The sequence below is a fragment of the Egretta garzetta genome, unplaced genomic scaffold (assembly GCF_000687185.1).
Source record: "Egretta garzetta isolate BGI_Z169 unplaced genomic scaffold, ASM68718v1 scaffold16, whole genome shotgun sequence".
NCBI lineage: Eukaryota > Metazoa > Chordata > Aves > Pelecaniformes > Ardeidae > Egretta > Egretta garzetta.
Genome location: NW_009260022.1, coordinates 3,395,906 through 3,416,041, shown reverse-complemented (window position 1 = coordinate 3,416,041; position 20,136 = coordinate 3,395,906). Strand labels below are relative to the sequence as shown.

The window sequence follows — 20,136 nt, the reverse complement described above, 5'->3', positions numbered from 1 at the left end:
TAAATACTAGCCTGCACAGAGAAGTATGACTGGGAGAAGCCTAATTTCAATAGTCTTCCAATGATACATATAGCTAGGATGGGATAGAGATAATGTTCATGACAACTGGAATGTTTTATTGTGAGGTATGTTGTTTTCCGTTAACGTCCTCCAAAGAGGGTAATATATTTCAAATAGAAATTATGAAGATAGATCTGGATTTAAATGGGCATAAGGGGCCTCCTCTTCCACCAGTGCCATATGACCCAAACATTTTGGGGTCCTATGCTGTATCCACAGATATGCTCCTTTGCAGACCTCTGAGCCATTTGGCCTGGAGCTCAGTCCCTGGTTCCAGTTATATAATGCAGACATGAACCTGTGTTAGTTGGAGCTGGTAATTTTAGCAGAAGTCTTAAGTTTAGGAACAAAGTTTTCATTCCCCCAGAGAGTTTCCTGCAGACTGAAATTTTGACTATGCTTTGCTGAATATTTAATTTTCTAAAGCAGTGCTACTCTGACCTTCCCTTCCACAGTTATAACTGCTGTACAGAAAGTATAGAGAAATGTAATTTCTTACCTACTGGAAGAACATCTAGGCTTTGTAACTAGCACCATCTGAATTTAATACCTTATTTGCTTCTTGTTTAGAGAACACAAACAGTGTAGGATGTTTGGCTACTGTTAGCTTTTCCCATTTTCCTTTCACGTGCTACTGCACATTAAAACAGTAACAGCCTAATCCTTGACTTGAGTTATACACAAGACGAAATCTCCAAAGATCTTGAGGACATGTAACTGCTGTGACTGTTAGTACAAAATCATTCATTCAACGGTTGATTCAAACTCTATAAAGTCAAAGTAAAGACTCAGTGATTTCAATTATAGTCACTTAAGACTAAGGCCTAACTCCACAGCTCACTAGGTTGAAACTCAGTGCCAAGGCTAACGGCACAATTACTGGCTGTCTCTAGAAAAAAGCCAATGACTAAACTGACACAGAAACTTTACTACTTTATTCCCTACTTGAGAATGGAAGAATTCTGTGGAAACACACACACATATTTCTGTACCTAGCTTTGGCAATTTCACCCTTACTAACATTTTTAAGTACATTCATAAGAACAGGTTGTTCAGTGCTTGATAACAATCTTGAAAACTACTGCAAAGTTTTCTGCTAATGTAAAGAAATCATCAGCACCCAGATGGGTCTAGCACACAGAAGACAGTACAAATAGAAAGATATGGATCAACTATAGTCAAGAACGTAAAGGAATAAGGAAATAATTCCTAGTAACTCTGCCTGACTGATGTCCAAGAGTCATTTTATCATGAATAGCCTTTTCACCTCTTCTTCTCCAAACTAAAGTTAAATCAGCCCAATCAACAAAAATTATCCTGGGACAACACACAGAAATCAGATATATGCACTAAATCAATATCCCATTACATTTATTGCTCATTATTCGCAGAAGCTTTTTACACTTTGATAAAATGGAGCTTGACTGTAGGGTACCACAGTCACACCACAACTATGCAACACACTCTGGTGTCACTTGGTATTAGTGCATTCAGTACATTTAACAATAGTTGAAACATGATTTGCCAGTTTCACATCAAACCACAGGAAACCACAGCTGAGAGAGGAGCTGTTACCAACAAATTAAATTATGTATGTCTGTCAGAAATTAGACTGTGGGTACTGCCCCCAGTGCTGGAGTTATACAAGGTTATACTGCTTCCTGACCCAGGTCTTGAAACTACCTCCAGAATTAGATGTGTACACCTTAGTATTCAGCTCCATTGTACTCCAATATTAATGTGGTTTAAATGGCAAATTACAGTTGTGATATAATTTCAGAACCCGCTAACTTCCTGCTAGTGGCCATTTTCCAGGTGAAAGCAAAACCATGAGTTCTTTCTCACTATATCCTTCAGGAGCTCCAGACTTGAGAGCAGTGCTGTCACCATTTGTGAACTGAGGGCAGTAAGCTTAGTGAGCCCTTCCACTGTCCCATCAGATGTGCAGAATTACATCTTGATTTAAACCATGGGTGGAGCAGAGCCCTCTGTAGAGGAAAAGCTCAGGCAGGCAGCCTCCTACAGAAAGCAGGAGGTGGCAGGCACTAGTGGTTACCACCCCTCAGCTGAGACAAGAATTCGAGCTACATAAGTATGCTACCTCTTATTCATTCCACCCTAACCCAAGCTGTTCGATTGCAGGTACCAGCAGAGCAATTTTAAGACATGAAGATCCCTGTGCACAGCACAAATGCCTCTGGAGTTAAGAAACCCAAGTCCATAGTCTTGCTGGGCCAAAAACTAGGGCTGAGAGCCTTGGCTCAAATGCACAACAGATGCAGAAAAAGTCTTGGGCAAGAAGCTGAGAAGCAACAACAAAAAAAGAAAAGAAAAAATAAAAAGGGTTCCTTTTCTTTTGATTGGAACTTACAATGACATTATGTCATGTGGAGAGGGGAAATAGGGATTGACTGTACCTTTCCTCTTCTCATAAGGCAGTTAAGGGTTACCAAATAAAGCTAGCAAGTGGCACACAAAAGGAGTTCTTCCAATAAAATATAGCCACCCTGTAGGCTTCTTTGCTACTAGATGTTATAGTAGTTGAGAATTTGTATTGGATAAATTCAGAGATGATATTCAAGGATACCAACTACTTAAAAATAACCAAATGGCTTAACATTTGCATTTATAACTTCAGACACAGATATTATCATGAAAGCAGAAAAAGTAAAAATGCCAGATCCCTGAGCTCAGAGGATTTTGGATTGAACAGTCTCAGAAGGTGAGCTGCAATGCTTCTATACGTCACTGCTTGAGCACTCAACAGCCAGTGCTTGAAGAACCTGAGAAGAGCCTAAATGTTCATGTTGAAAATGCTGTTAAAATGTGTGAATTGCAGCACAGATATCAGGATCTGCACTAAGATTACTTCTAAAATGTCAAACTACTATAAGAGGGGAATGCACCTTTTGGTCATATATACTATCCCTCTGAATTGACTTCAAACAAGTACCAGGAGAGAAGCTCTATCTCCCACACTCCAGCACTTATCATAGTCCACTTTATCTAACATGAATGCACAGTTACCAACAGCAGGGTTATTGCTCATAAAACGCAAAGCGGAGGTAAATCTCTCAACTTAAAAATTGCTACCATTCTGTTGAGTAAATGTACCCATTATTTAATTAAGCAGATAGATACTTCACCTTTGTTTTGCAAAGTCATACAGAGATGCAACAGTAAACGGGGGAAGAGGTAACTATACATAGAAATCAACGCCTCTTCATGCCCTATTCTACGTATCTGCCTATTACATGCTGTTACTTTTGGTATGACTCCTATCCTTTTAAACCGTTCTGAGAGTTGATCAAATTTATAGATACTGCTTTAGTAATCTGAAGCCTCCCTTGCTTCCTTAATTGCCAGGACCGGTTTTACACTTGTGCAAAGGCAACAAGATGAACTGCTGTTTCAGTATGAATAATTTTGGAAAGATTGGTGGCAGTTCATGTCTGAGCTGGGTAGAAGGAGATAACTATATGACGCAGAACCCAGCACAACAGCATCTGCATATAAATAGACTTAATCAGAAATGCAAATTGCAATCAGAAGAAATTTTAAAAGCCTGTGATAACTGTGCAGATAACAAAAGGTCAAACACTTGTATTGCTGAAGGTTTATTGCTGTTATCAGTCAGTGGTGATTCTGTCTTTACAACCAAAATGTGCAAAAGACAAGTATATGCCAGTCTAATCAATGACAGACAAATTCTTTCTATATTTCTTCTGTTATTACAACTGTTCTGTTGTTAAACTCTACGGTGTCAATCTCAACTTACTCAGGACAACTCAACAAAATGAAACCAAAAATAGCATGAAATAATACAGCTAATTGACATCACTATACATAGATGGAATTTCTATCCCTTTTTTATATCCATATATGACAATCCAAATCTTCACATTTTAACATCCTTAGGTAAATGAAAAAATAAATTATAACTACAGTTTGCTGAAACTGCCAGACAGCTTCAGAGCACTGTCAAAATTGTGTGGCTTTCTTTCACACTAAAACAAGGCTAATTCTCTAGGGGAATAACACTTTAAAATGTTATTCAACAGTTACAAGTGTTGGCCTCTTCCTCTTTTGAAGTAAATGTTTTCATCAACAGCAGCTAAGAAAAGTACTTTTTATGGGAGCTACCTTGATATTATACAATTTTATATTCTAAGATAAGAATAAAATAAATACGTAAGTCTTTATCATTTCAAGGCATTCTAAATATAAATTATTGTAGAAGTCAGGCTGGAAAAAAAAAAGAAGTCTTTAACATTACAGCTTTTTAACATCTTTTCCCATGAGACATTCTTAGGATTTGAAGCACAAACGTTTACCAAATATTTCTCCTTTGACTAGATTGCCTTTGAACAAACTAGTGAGTGAAGAGAGCCATCTAGTGCCATACCTTGGAATTTTAAAGAGGGTTTTCACTGGATGCATGTCAAATAAAGGAGGGTCTCCATCCCCTAGTTCAATAGCTGTTATTCCCAAGGACCATACGTCACATCGAGCATCATATGAGTAGTCATACTGTTGTTCACAAGCAATGACCTATCAGAAAAAAAAGCAGAGAAAACAACGTTTTAACCTAATGTACAATTCATGCCATCCTAGCGTGGCATGAAAGTACTTTTTTGAGTCATGTCTAAAATCCTATGTAGCTTTCAAATCCATATCTTTCCCTGTATATCCCAGTTAGGAAAAGCCCAACAAAAATGTAACAGTAAATTGGAACTTCTCTTACATTTGTTTTCTTTAAAAACAATCTCCCTGTTTTTTAAAATACATTAAGCTCCATGGGATGCTTCAAATATCTACACAAAGAACATCACTCTACTAAATTCTGGTTTTGAAAGCACTTGTTACAAAACCTATTACAATAGGAGACAACCCTATTGATGTTATTCTTATTAACTTCTATGACTATTCATGAGGATAGCCTGACCTGCACAGCTGTTTTTTAGATAAGAATATTTCATCAGTCATTTCTGCCAATTTTTTTTTTTTTTTTTTTTTAGTTTGTCTCTGCTAGATCTAAGTAGTTTAAAAAACCCTTAATTAACATACCACATACCTTGTCTAAGAAAACTAAAGCTAACAGGAATCTCTCCTTGGACATCAGAACTGTTTTACATCACAAACTTGATGCACACTTCCAGCTAACCCACTGCTTGCATTCTGATCATAAGCTAACTATTCATATAAGCTAGAAACAATTCTGCGTCTAAATGTGTGATTCAAACTAATGTTCAACGTTATCTTTGAAAAGAGGAGACAAAAATTGCAGCTTCACTGCCTTTCATTCTATCATGATTTGGAATCCTGCCTCAAGGTTGTCTTCCAAATCTCATCAATTAGACAAATTGCTTTGAAAATCTGTCAGATCCCCAAATATTGCTATTATCAGCTTCCATCATTTTTCTCATAGTTTTAAGTATTGTTACCAATTTGTATTTAAGATAAACAGGAATTCTGACAGCATGTCCTGCGGTGGGCTGTACCTATGTTCTAGATGAGATTTTTTTTTTTTTACTTCTGTAGTACTTCCGAGTTCTTCTGTTAGGGCTTCAATTTGGGACAATGCTTTGCAGAGGTGCCAACATGCAAGTCAGCTCCCCAGGTAGCTACTGGCAGAAAGCCACTCAAAGACCGCTGTAAGAAAACTGTTCTGGAGAAGCTGCCGATTCCAGCTTAACCTTTTGGTTACTTTCTCCATAAGCTGCACCTAACAGAGGCGTTCCTGCCTCTGGTAGAGATTCTATCCAAGAGGCCCACAGGACCTGTCCATCTCTTACTCTGGTTTTAGGCAGTAAAGTTGAACATTACTTAATTCCTTTGCCATATACTGATAGTTATTTTCCTAGAGCAAATCAGTCCAGAAAAATTAAGACCTTTTCTGAATTTTCTATCAATTTTTTGACAAGTGTTGAGATCTCTCCCTTCCTCCTCAATTTTTCCAGGTTAGTATCCCAAAGAAATTTCTTTTCATACCCTACTGACAGTGGTATTTCCCCTTTATTGCTGTAATGTCAAAGAATCTTCTGATAGAGTATTAGACCAGTGTTTCGTAACTATTGTCTAAGGAACACTGGTGATCTGTAAGACATGATAAAGTGGTCAGCAAAATGTCTGCAAACCATATGAGAAAAACACACACATTCCCATACACATCAATTATCAAATAAAGAGAATGGGGGAAAATGAAAGTAAGCACTGCAAAAGAGGGTTCAGGGATTTTCTTTCTTCAATTTGAAGAGGCAGAGTTTTGTTAGCTAATGCGGTGTTTTTCAAATTTGTCACATGAAGATCATTTTCCCATCTCCCTTCTCTTCAACAGAATGTCTTAAGTGAAAGCTCTGAAATATTTCTTAGTTCTTCAAAGAGTTCATTACAGCCTTGATCTCATCCCAGAGATCCCTCTATCTCTTGAAAAAGATGAGTTTTATTGTGCAGTATATAGATTCTACGCAACTCAAGCAGAGCACTTTAAACCACCAACCTTATTTCAGAGGCCTATATGATAATTTCATTTCCTTATACCATGACTTAAAGAGAAAGAAAGAAATCAAATTTCATGTAAAAACTTATAAGAAAGTCACCGTAGAGATCCAGAGATACTTAAATAATATATTCTAAAGAGGCCATACTGGTGTTGGCTGGAGTTGCAGTTTTGCTAAGAGATTGAAATGGAAGCCTGTATTTCTTGATTGTTTTTGTTTCTTTATACAGTTCCCCAAATCATCTGTATACTCAAGAACACTTCCTCAGAAAAAAAAAAATAAAAATCATGCAAGTCAGCTTTCAAGGCCACGACTCAGACAGTGCAAGTAGCTCATCCATATGCGACTGATTAAGTGCATTGTGTCCTCCTTCCTTTTTTAACACATTAAAAATATTTATCTGCTTGGTTAAAAAGCTGCTAGAGCCCATCTCCTGGAAGTGACACTACCTCGGAAGTTGCCTGGTTCTCATCAGTGTGCTGAGTCCTTTATGAATACTTATCTGTTTGTTCTCAAACTTTATGATGCAGAAGAATATATTTTCTTTTTCAAGGGAAAGAAAAGAAGGACCTGCTCAAGGTCGTACTGGACTTCATCAGCAGTGCCACAAATATAGCTGGTCTCCCACATTCAAAGACACCACCTTTTCCTCTGTAAGCATATCACAATTGCTTGTAACTACAGGCCAATGGCAAAACTTGCTATTTATCTCAATCTTAGAAAGTTCAGCAAGATACACTAAAATAATATGAGCATCAGAGGGCTCTGCACTCATAATAGATCAGGAAAAGAAAGCATACTGCAACTGCTGTTTTAAAAAAGAAAAGAAGTCTGAGCTTTTCTTAGTTTCCCAATGTATTACCTACCAAAGAGAAAGGGATGTATTAATGCATCTTTGTATGTCTTCTGCTCCACAGCTAGCAGCTACACTTCCAATAAACATGGTACATGGCAGTAAAATGACACTATGGCAAAATACTGGCACTCTAACCAAGGGGAATTAAACGCTATCAGATTTTCCTCCATTCTAACATCAGAGCCTGCAGTGATTCTTTTAGGAAAATATTCCTCTTAATCTGCATTCTCTTTGTTTACAAAAATTCAGCCAGGTGACCCTGAAAACTATTGCAACTTCCTGCAGAGTAGAAGTCTCTAAAGGTCAAATACAAAAAGGAAAAATGTCATTGACTTAGCTTTTGTTATGTTCCTGTCTCTATCAGGAACTCAGAGATACTTATTTTTTGTAAGCATCTGTCCTTTTCGGTCGGAGTCCTGGAGCTGAGAGTGCCTCTCAGCACTGCTGATGCCTGCTCTGCCCAGCAGGGCATGAACACAGAGAGCCCAGAAGAAATGACCTGAAACTGAAGAAAATGCTGCTACTTTCCTCTACCTTGTGCAAAGACTTCATCACATCTGTACCTATTTTATAAGCAGCCAAATCCTCCCCTGCTTGTACAAGCAAAAAAGATGATGTAGTTTGCTTTTCTGCAAACACTATGTTCATGCCAAAGCTTCAGGGGGTGATGTAGTTAATCTTGAGATTTGCCATTAAACACCATGGAAATAAGCACCAGGTCTTCCACTTCGGCATGGGCTGGTTAAGCACACACAGTGGCCCAGGTTGCTAAGGAGACAGGCTTTCACCTTTTGTATTAGCTGTAATTTCACCATGATTTCATGCCCAGCCATACTACCACAGGATGGAAAGCACCTAAACACCACACAGAGAAACAGACAACGTGATTGTAGTTGTCAACACTAACAGTGCTGAGGATCACACTAGGACAGGGTGAGATGGGTGGAATTCACTGGTCTGGCAAAGATGGCACATAAACAAATCAGTCACGCTAACTGGAAGGAATTTAGAGAAGCCAGTGATTAGGCATTCTGTGTGATTTATCACTTCTACAGAAACACAAAACTTCAGAGATACATAAGATGATTCACACCCTGACAAGACGACTTTATACTCAAGGATATAATTCTACTTGTTCTGAAATCAATGCAAAGATTTCTTTGAACTTCAGCAAGCCCATAAGTAGATCACAGGTAGATTTAAAAGAAGGAAAACAGGTAATACGGAAAACTAGCTGTTATTTGCACAGTGGTCATACTGACTTGTGGGCAGAGAGGAAGCTATACATACGTTCAGCTGAAGCAAAATACACCAAACCCTTTTAAGTTTACCCAGAATGATTAAAGTGAACTTTCATTTTGCCTCAGTATATACAGTGCACGTACAAAGTATAGCTGCAAGCATACACAATACCAATAATAGCAGTACAGATGTGCTACCTGGAGATGATTGCTACACAATTAGCGCTGCTGACCCACCCGCAGAAAGGAGTCTGGAGTTAAAAAGGTTGGTGCTCCTGAAGAAAGGCAGTGCTGTACTCAGCTGACGTAGCTAACTAAGCAGCTTATGAGGTGTGCGAGCACAATGCTGAAAAGAACTGTGTATTTAAAATGAACGTGACACAAAATTGTTACCCTTGCTGCAAGGAGAACAAAATTGTTAGATCTGCAAGTCAAATGAAATAAACCAACTGAACTTCTGTGCTCCACCTGACACTGTGTAACCCAACTTAATTTATCTACATAGGAAATATAATATTAAATATTCTTCTAACTCCTAGGCACTGGAAAAAAAAAATCTTTCACGATAGCATTTAGCAGCACTGGGGATACTGAATTATCCAGACCAAAGCAATATCTTTTCCCTCCCTTCCTCCCTGCCCTCATGCACATTCACATAATTAAAAAGAGAGTAAATTTGTGATTGAAATTGGTTCCATATTCCCCCATTTTCTTATTTGGATTTCAGTTCCTTATTTATCATCATCATACAAATTTTTCTATGGTGTATCAGAAAATTAATATATTATTAGAAATGTTCCTAAAATAGAAAGTAATTAATATTTTAAACATTTTATGAGTAATTATCACAATTAATGTTGATTCACTGAAAATTAATTATATGTCAAGTAGTCAATTGTATTTTAACAGCTCTGAGTAATCAATTTTATTTATTTTTATTTTTAACTCAAGTGAAATATTCCTGAGACCATTAGACTGCTCTGGCAGCAGGCCACATTTGTTGGGAAACGTGATACCTTTTATTAGACCAAATGATACAGTGAGGAAAAACAGATAAGCTTTCGAGCACACTAATCTATTTTGCTTTACACCATGAGACCACCACAGCTTCAACACAACTAATACTAATGTCATTGACCCATTTTGTTTCTGACCCACAGATTTACTCCTGATCAGTAAGGATATACACTACACACTTTGCACATATTTGTGAATGGCGTTTCACAAACAAACTGAAAACCCAGAAGCAAGTGCGGCCTCATAAGTAAACACATTTAATTAAGGGATCTCAGTGCAGGGCAACATGGTACTGAAATTATTTTCTGTACTGTTCTGGGGTTTTAGATTTGTTTTGTTTTTTAAATCTTTAACCACCCTACATGAAAGTTTTACAACCCTTCCATAGCTGCTGTTTAGGTTAGAACAACATCACACCCCTTCACAAGATTATGGCCATGTTATCAAGGTTACTGGCAAGGTTCCCTGAGGTTCCCTCCAGCTGCCATGTCCTTTTCAACCCCTTTTAACCCCCTCCTTCCATGCTAGCCCATGAGGAGGTCAGCTCTCCTGGAGGCAGAGGAGGAGGTGATGCATTCTGCCAAATCCCACTCTGCAGGGTGAGCTCGCTGGTGCTGTTCTGCTGCGCTCTCTGCCTTGCTCTCTGCCTCTCTTGTGTGCCATCTCCTTTAAAGAAACCTCTGTATTCCAATTCAGCTTTCTGAATTCCACTTTCCTTCTGGACTTTAAGCAACTTCAGCATAACTCCTCACTACTGCACCTTGTTAAAGCTTGGGTTTGAGAGCCACAGAAAATGAAGGAATTGGGGAGAAAAAAAGAAAAAAAAACAGGACAGAAACTGCCATTTCTTTTCTTTATTCAATTCCTAAAGATCTATGTTCCCCAAAAGATAACTATTTAAACCATGCCAGTCAACTCTCAGGAGGTGGGATCTCAGAGTCACAGGCATTTTAGTCATATTACAGCCATTTAGAGACCTAATTCTATCCCACAATTTGCCACTGACCTGCTGTAAGTCCTTAAGCAAGTCATTTCACTTCTATGTCCCTCAGTTCTTCCACACAGTCTTGCTCTATCTATTCAGAGCAATGGTTCCCCCTCTTCCCCCTGCTGCCTTCCCACATTTACACTGTAGTAGTTCCTCTCCAGCATGCCTATACCTATTTACCACAGGTACCACAGGACTGCACTCAAACCCACTGCTGCAATTCAAGAGAACAACTAATACTCCCTAAAAATAATTTCTAACACACCATGGTGTCCCACTGCTTTAACCTCCTGAAAGCAGGAACGTCACTTCAAAATGTATGCCAAGTAGGCAATTCCTTTACACCCTAGGCTTAATATACTATCGTAAATATAGTAATGTTAAACCACAAGCAATTGTTCAAATCACAATGTAACAACAATCTATGTTATGAATGATTTAATGCTCCCATTCTTTATCTTTACCATTTAACGCATTTATTATTTCTATCCACTAAATGTGTGGAATTTTCAAATATTTCACTATTAATTAATCACGATGCCAGATAAACACAAATTCTGTAAAAGTAGCAAAAGTTTTCTCTATTCTCATCTGTGAAGTTTCTTGCTAAAGACAATCAATTATTTTTTGCAAATTATGTTTTCAATCTTATTTCAACTACTGTAGTTCACAAGGTAGAAAAACCCCTGTAGTAACAGTTAATTCAGTAATCTATTTTATCATTAGCTGTAAGAGAATAGTTATTACGCCTTCATGGAAGATGTTATAAGGAAATATTTTCAAAATTTTCCTTATTAGAGAAGATACATAGTTCCTTATGTTTCTTTATCACAAAATATGCACACTGTTTCACCATACAACTGTTTTTAAATGGCTTTCAGGCAGAAAAGTAAGTGTCCATATGTTCTTGAAATCTATATCCTATGTATACTAAGCAGTGGATTCCTACAGTTCATTATAAATCAGCATTTACAAAATTCCATGCTTAGTTGGTGTTTAAAAGCATAGTGAAAATGTGCATGTCAGAAGAGCTAATTTTAGCTAATAATGAATTAAAGTGAAGAGATCTAGAGCTATTAACAGGATGCTGACCTTGAGTCCCATGATGTAAGCAAAGTGCTGGCAAATAAGCTAGGTTGAAGTGTGACAAAATAAGAATATATTCAATAGTTTCAGGGGAATGTATTACTGTATTTGTTTAGAGTTAATTAAAAAAAACCCAGGTTAGTGATGGGGTTATCTTTTCTACGCTGTTTTTCCAACTCACTATTTAACTACACATGAAGCGTATTTACCATTAAATGGATATTTTTGTAAATTTTTCATGTCTCCTATAATATACACACAGAAATAGAAGAAATCAGCCCTGATCTACCAAAAGGAAGATGGCTTTCTGACCAAATTCTAAGGCCTGAAACTAATGTAATGAATACTGACTTCAGTGGAAAAGCTGCTGAAAGTCTCTGCAAATTTAGATTTTTCCCTTTTTATATTTTTCAACTACATTAATGCAAATGACTTTTTGGGGTGCTTTTTTTACCAGTTTGGTTTATTTTTCTTTAGATTATGCAGAGACACAGCTTTGTACTGCAAATACTATTCATAGTTTCAGGATTAGACTCATTGCATAGGCATGTGATCAGATTTAAAGTTCAAGAAACATTGGAAAAACAAAGACTATTTAAACTAGTTACCTATTCTTCTAACACTTCAGAAATTTATTCTGATGCTCACATGTACTGAATTTCATCCCAGGAAATATGCCTTAATTCAGCAGGGGGAAGGAAAACAATCTGTTGTCTCTGGGGCAGTCTTACTGATCATTACTTCATCTTGGCAGGACGGTAACAAATATCCAAAATACAGTCGACACGGCTTTAAATAATACTGTGACATCTGAAATCCCGCTGAAATCAATAGCAAAACAGAGCCAAGATTTTACCTCTGGTTAACTCATTATTACAGAACTCATATGATACCTTTACCGAAGTCTCAGCCTTTCCTACTGTCACGCGTCAGATTTCAACACATAATTCTTCAAAGGATCAACTATGTTTTAATTGTGTTCCTTTCAAAACTAAGTATGCATGCACCATTTTAATTTTTTAGCAGTTATCAGTAAAATATAACTGCATACTCCCTGGGGTTTTAAATTACCTTCAGCATCTCTCCAGCTCTTTCTGACATCAAGTATCTTTTTCTTTTTCTATTTTCTCTTCTTAAAACTAGATTTGGGCCAAAGAAAACATGTACAGATTCTAACCAAGCTTTTTTCAAGAGTCAAGTTTCCAGCTAGATCATGATAATATAATTATATTTGGGAAAAGGGAAAACTGCAATTCTATTTGAACTAGATTTTGCCCAGTTCTGCACTGGAGGTTGAAACCAAGATGCATTAAGGTTTAGAACTAGAGATATAAAGGCAGTTCAATTCAAAAGTTTCAAATCTGATTTCTCCTGCTATCATTTAACACAATTTATTTCAGCATAATAGAAGCAGATTTTAGGTAACTTAAGTGTTTGGCAACATGCAGCTTTAAACATCCACCTTACTTACACTGTCCTGCCTTATTTATCTTTTTTTGGAATGCCTGTATTCAGCATTCCAGTTTCTGCATGTCTACATTTGTAAGTGTGAGACAATACTAATTAGGTTAAACAGCAGTGATTGATTTTCAGTGAGTCTACTTTAAAGCTGCTCTCAAACCGACTTATCCTTGCCAAGTTCCTCTGTTGCTTCCACACAACCAGTTTTTCCCTGTATTTTCACATTTCATCAAAATTTTTGTTAATCACATGTTCTGCTCAAAACAAATTCTCAAGGACAATTTGTCCTGTTGCTGCTAAACAAGCCACACAATCATCAGAAAAAAAGAGCCCTCTAAGATGTTCAAATCACTCAAAACTGTTAAGCTGCTGGGTTTTGTGCTGCCAGTAAGAACACTGAGCTGAACAGAACACCTTACGCCACCCTCAGTCACTGCTATTTTCCTACGAACTTTTGCTATTGCAAGTATCATGCCATATAATCCCCTTGATACATTTTGCAAACCTCATCTTAAAACATGATGGTTTTCCTCATTATGCAGACTGTTCCGGATCCAGGCTGATCTAGTGATTCATGTTTCCAGCATATTTGTCTCCTGCCTGTATCCATTTATTCCTATCTGTCAACTTTAATAATCTTGCATCATTCTTCTCCAGGTTTTACTTTCCTGGGGTTTACCCTGGAAAATATTCCCTGTCAGCTTCATTTCACAAGGTTCATTTCTCTGAAACACTCTTGTAGTCTCTTCCTCCAAGGCAGGCATTTTCATCTCCCCTCTCCACTCCCCCTTCAGATTAAATCCATCTTTCTCACCCTTAGATAAGATGAGGTCCCATGATTGCTTTATGTGTTGACTGAGGCTCCTATGTTTCTCACACAGATAGTAAAAGTCCAATTTAAAAAAATTTAAAAAATCCTAGTTTTCGTGCTTTCTACTTCTCTGATTAGTAACATTTCCTTCCTGTCCAGTTATTTTATGATATTTTTGGTTTTCACATAGATTCTATGCTATATCAAAACCTTTAGGCAGCAAGATTTTTGCAACTGTTAAGTGCTTTTCTAGTTTTTACTGATCTCACCACAGTCTCATCTAGAAAACACTGTTCCTAATAAGCTGTTACCCAAGCAGAGCTTTTCAGCTCATTGCAGTCCTCATCTTTCATCTTTCACATAAAAATTTGGCTGCACATTTTAAAAATACCAGGAAGATATCCCCAGATGTAAGGTAAATTGCACCTCGCACATCGGTTGAAATATGTCATTCATATGAACACAAAGAAAGCAACTGTAGTGACTTGAGCACGAGTGTTATGCAATTTGTCATTTAAAAGCTATTTCAACAACAGCATAATGGATATCTGAGCATCTTACAGCTGTTTTGCAGATTGGTGCGTCTATGAAGCCCGATCGGTGTGGCTCACACAGGCATGCAAATGTGATATGAGTTACTATGCTTATGGTACTGGGTTGGTTATTTTGACAAATCTTTTCAAAACAAGAAGCATTCAAAGCTACTTCTGTTCCTGTTTTGATGTGCTATGCATATAATATTCCTTGGTTACATGTGTGTTTTATTTTCAGATCAAATCTCTGCTTCTTTCTTTGGCTTTTTACCTTGCGAATGAATATTTTCAAGCAGGATGGGAAAATAAATTTGGTATGATTACTGCCTTTGATGGCAATTATTAAAGCAAGACAGTACTGTAAAAATAACTTCTAATAATCTGAGTTCAATAACATATTTCATAATATGACCATTATTGCTAGAGGAGTATTTTATAAAGGCTTCAGAAGGTCTCCAACCAAGGTGATTCCATAAATAATGCTTGCACGGTGGTTTCTAAGGTATCTTGTGTCTCCTTTGTGACGTAAACTGGTTGTTATGGAGATGGTAAAATATCAACCATTCTTTGTGAGACTGTGCAAGATCAATTTTGGATCCGTTACAGCAGCTTCTTTTCTCTGCTCAGCTATCATCAGCCTTAGCAACAGAAATAGATGTATAAAAAGTGTAAAGTGTTTTAAAATGAATGTTTGCATGATACTTTTAACCGTTTGACATACAGAAATAGACCTGTGTGCATCTGTAAGAAATGCAAATTCCATCCCAAATTCCCGAAAATTCAAGTAAGTCTAATGGCCTTCAACAGAAATCAGGCTACTACTGTTACGAACGTTTAACAACTTACAAATAAACAGACCACTCCCTTTTAATTCCTAAATCCATAATCTATACCTTACAGAAGTATTTTTTGTTTCTTAAAGTGCGGAGGGCAAAGACTAACATCTTTCACCCCAAATTTAGGGAAAATATATAAGGGACTTCTGTTCAACAGTGTGTTAAAACTTTCTAGAGCTTCATGAAATACAAGGGTTATGTCTGGGGAGTAGGATGTAAAAATATGGTCTAAGATACTTGGCTAGGCCACCTGTAGATTATTTTTCTCCATTTTTAATCTATGCCAGTCCACGTGTCTAAGTGTGTAGATCCCCAGTCAATGATTAAGATTAAAGAACACACAGATGAGTCAGGGTTTTGCAGAGTCCTATAGCAAGACAGGAACGTGGCAATTCCTCCATCTCCTCCCAGTCTGTATTTAGAAGCACAGACAAGCACAGCAAAACATAGTTATCAACTGGAAAGTCATAAAACTTTCAAGGACACCCTCAGTTATTTGCAAATTATCTGTACTTTTATGGAAACATTACAGAGAAGAAAATAACGAAGATTATTAGAAATCCATTTTGTATATTCTAATAGTACAGTCATATACTGAACAGTGGCCTAGCTGTAAAGTAGAAATACAGCCAAAGGGGAAGGAAGAAAAGATAGCATTTTCTCCTACTGTGTCAAAGTGGCAACAAAATGTGCATTGCAATTAATGGCGACAACCCAGACAGGAATGTTTGCCTACCTCAGGTGCCATCCAAAAGGGTGTTCCCACTGAGGTGTTTCTACGCAGCCGCGTGCTGGTGAGCTGGGCTGAAACACCTGCAATAAAACAAATCCAAAAAACTTGGCTTCAAATTCTTTCTGTCATTTCAGTTATTTTATTCCAAGTATCTGGAAAACAAACCCCAAGCCTGGGAGTACAGCTGCAGAACGCCTGGCCAAAGTAGGTGCAGCATTTGTACTGAATTCTTTGTTCGATTAATTTCAGCTTGCAGGTTTTGTTCAGAATTGCGGAGAGACTTTTTATGAATGACTCTCAGTTTGAAGCACTTTCATTCAAACTCAAAAATTCAGTCAGCACCTAAATATCCCAGACTTCTTTCTGCTGTTTTCATGAGTATAAACAGGAACTATTCAAATTACAACTTTACTTTAAAAGTTTTGTTTCAGAAATTTACTCCTTGAACACCGCTGGCAGGAAACTTGTTCACTAGAGTATTTGCATAAAGCACAGAAGCTCATGCTCACACTGCAGCTTGTACTTCAGGAGTTAAGCACAAGCTTAAAGCAAAGGCTTTTGCTTTTGCCTTTTGCTGACTGGAGCTGGACTAATGAAGCATAGCTGAAAAAAAGAAGAAAGAACTAGAGTAACATCAAGCAACATTAGCAAATCAGAATGAACTTTCACAGCCAATCTTCTTTTGTGGTCTGGTCAACATATAATTGAATTGTAGAGTTCAGAAGCATTCCAGTAAGTTGACACAAAACCAGTCTTGACTTAAAAACGTGTTTCACCTTAACATTGTTTAAAAACAAAAACCACAGTGGTCTGCTCCTATGGCATTACCCAGAGACAAAAATGGGTAGAGACACATATAATACACATTGCCTGATGCCAATAAATAAGAAATTGGGACTCATAATTTGTAAGTTAAATAATTCAATTGCTGGCTCCAAGATTCAATTCTGTATTTATTTTTCATTTTTCAGTGTGATTGCAAGCCTTCAGTGATTTCCTGAGTACCGCTGTGAAACAGTTAATGGCTAGGACCTACAGTGAGACTCTGTGCATTTAACTCTGATCTCTCCTCCGCTAGCTTAATTTGTAGCTGCTATCTATGGACACTCCAAAACAGTGCAGAATACCAAAGAGCTGAGAGAGGGAGACAGCCGGAGAGAGTGAGCAAGCATGAGCATAAATGAATGATAAATTGCAGACATTTTGGGTTGACTTACACTGTGACCAACATTTATTCAAATATATCATGCTGTCGAGAGCAGCTGAGGGAAGAAATGTGCGTTACATTGAAAAAGCAAGTTTTAAAGTCATGTAATAAAGGAAAAAAAAAAGCCTTAATTAAGGGTATCTGTGTAATCTTCTCTGTGACCTAATATCCATACATACAGCCTTGAATATGAAGTAATTTTTTTTTTCTTCAAGATTCTGTCTCATTCTATGGACAGAATGGATAGCATTCACTGAATAGGTAGTCATCTAATTTTTTTTAATCCACATTGATTTGAGTTCTAGTTACTTATTTAGTATATCCAATCCTATACTAAATTCAAAATGAGTATTTTCTTTTCCTTTTGACATGTTTCCTTCCCTCCTCATCAAACTATAAATCTCCTTAACATTCCTGTAAAATAGGAGAGGATTATCAATTCCAGGGATTAACCTAAAAATATCCAAAGCATCCACTGGTTTTGAGTACTTAATCTAAGATCTTTCAGTTTTAAGGTACTCCACATGCCTCAAGTAGAGCTGTAATAGATCTCAGCTGCAGTTCAAGAACACTTGGCTCTTCTGCAAAGGAAAACTAGATGTTTCAAACTGGCTATTGGGAAAATGAGGAACCAAGGGGCCACTTCTAGAAAGTTTGATGCAAACGACCTGCCAATACCACAGAGAAACGCTGGCAGAAGCAAGAATAGTCTCCAATTTGATGCCATTCAACTGTCTGAACTGCGAGTCCCTTCTCTTCCTGAAGAACTTGCATTTTTTCACTATATACCTTCCACACTCTGCCACAAATGAGACAAACAATTCTACGAACAGTATCACCTGTGACTCAGTCCCAATTCATTCCCAGAGTCCCTTCTGTGACTACAGCAGTGGGCTAGAGAATAAAAATAGCAATTTAATGAAAGCTTGGTGCCTGATGCTTCTTTAGTCAGTCCTTGGCATTTCCTAACCGTGAAGTGTTAGAAAACACTCGAGATTTAACTCATTACTTTTTCTGAGGTAGTCATATTTGTTGTAATTCGCTGGTGTTACTGTTGTAACTTAAAAAGAGAGAAAAAAACCCCACCCTAAATCCTAAATGTCTAATCAGACACCCATGGGACACCAGAAAGGTTGGGATTCTCAGTTTCCTTGAGTGTGCCACTTGGAGTTGCAGCACACTGATCTGCTTTTGGAAGCTATAGCTCCACGCTGAGCTTCTGCTGCAGCTAAGGCCTTTGATACATCTGATAAAAACATTTTGCTTTGGGGAGAAAAGCCAACTTTTCCCAGAATCGAGTAGTTACAAAGACCATGCTGCCAAAATTCCCCCAAATGAGAAGGGATCTTCCTCCCTTGTACTAGGTCAGGGACTCACTCCAAGTTTTGCTTCAGGCCATATGTTTCTCCCAGCACTATTTTAATAGTTGCCTTTACCATTCAACATAATGAATTTCTGTCCCTAGAAGATACTATTCACAACTTACTTTAGCATCAATAGATTTCTATGTTAAATTTATAATACCATGAAAACATCAGTATTACATTTTCTTTCCATTGCATAATTTTAATATTTTTGGATTTTTTCAGTATTACTATTTGCAGAATTTTTTGGCACGTCATTTTATACTACTCTCATTTTGTGAACGTTTTTCATTACCTTCATGCACTGCTAAACAAGCATCTGTTATTCACACAACACTTTTCTCAATTATGATTACCTTATGCATTATATTATTTTATTAATACAGCATATCACTAATAATCTGTTTCCGTTACTTTTAATAAAATTGTCCGTTCCATTGCATACATATTTGAGCATTTTCCTGTTTTTCTAAGTGCATGTTTAAAGGGGAAAAAATTGCTTAACTGAGCTAAGTTCTTTTGCCAAGTCCCTTTCTACCTATCTATCTGTCTCTCTCTCTCCTGTTTCTTATGCAGTGCTCAAATCTAAGAGCAATAATCACAAATTAAATGGATGTTGGGTTTTGGACCCAAGGGACAATTTTACCTTCTGCTCAGAGGGAAAAAAATATGCTTAAGGCTAGCAAAAGCCATTTCAGAGAGAAGAATGTTTCCTTTTCATATGCAAAAGATAGAATATCTAAATTTAAATTAGGAGGACAACTGCCCTGAAACTGACATTCCTTGTGAAATGCAAAAGAGCTTTGTAAATAAAATGGTACCTTCAGAAGTATTTTTTAATTACTGTGTTTAAGCTTTTAAGTTAAAAGTCTACTACTGATTTTTGGTTAGAATTTTTATCCTTGCTGTATCAGGTGCCTTCTCAATTTTCCTTCTTAAAATAATTCTGAGTATCCTTCTGTAAAAGTCTCTTACTATGGCATTCTGCCTTCCCAGGGGAAAGTAAACAGACGCCTTTGGCTAAACTGCATGTATCAGGAAAACAAATGGGAAGTGGTCATTACCAAAGTCAACGAGCTTGACTCCACCTTCTGTTGTCAGGAGAATGTTGTTCCCTTTCACATCACGATGAATGATCCGGTTATTGTGTAAATGCTGAAGGCCCTATATACCAGCAGTAACAAAAATAAGTTTACTCCCTTATTTAAAAACAATTACCCTACTATTTGGGAATGTAATGAAGACAATCTGCACATACTCTATAGAAACATCTGTCCACCAGATTACATGCTTGATACAACCCCTGCTGCTATAATAGCCCACATAATATTGTCAACATTACCATACTTTATAAATGCAAAATGTATGTATGAGATGAGTAAATTGCGCCCTCTGCTGTCATTACAAGCCCAATAAACATCCTTACCAAGAGAGCACCATACA

The 20,136-nt window shown here is 37.3% G+C and overlaps 1 protein-coding gene across 1 annotated transcript in view; it reads right to left on the bottom strand.

The window, feature by feature from the left end:
• MYO3B (myosin IIIB) overlaps positions 1 to 20,136 on the bottom strand; it is a 202,841-nt gene that overhangs the window by 151,844 nt on the left and 30,861 nt on the right. Inside the window, exons 6-8 of the mRNA XM_035896172.1 lie at positions 19,758 to 19,857; positions 16,126 to 16,202; positions 4,466 to 4,611 (exon numbers count right to left, since the gene is read on the bottom strand). Coding sequence (XP_035752065.1) covers positions 4,466 to 4,611; positions 16,126 to 16,202; positions 19,758 to 19,857 — 323 coding nt within the window. The remainder of the gene's footprint in view (positions 1 to 4,465; positions 4,612 to 16,125; positions 16,203 to 19,757; positions 19,858 to 20,136) is intronic.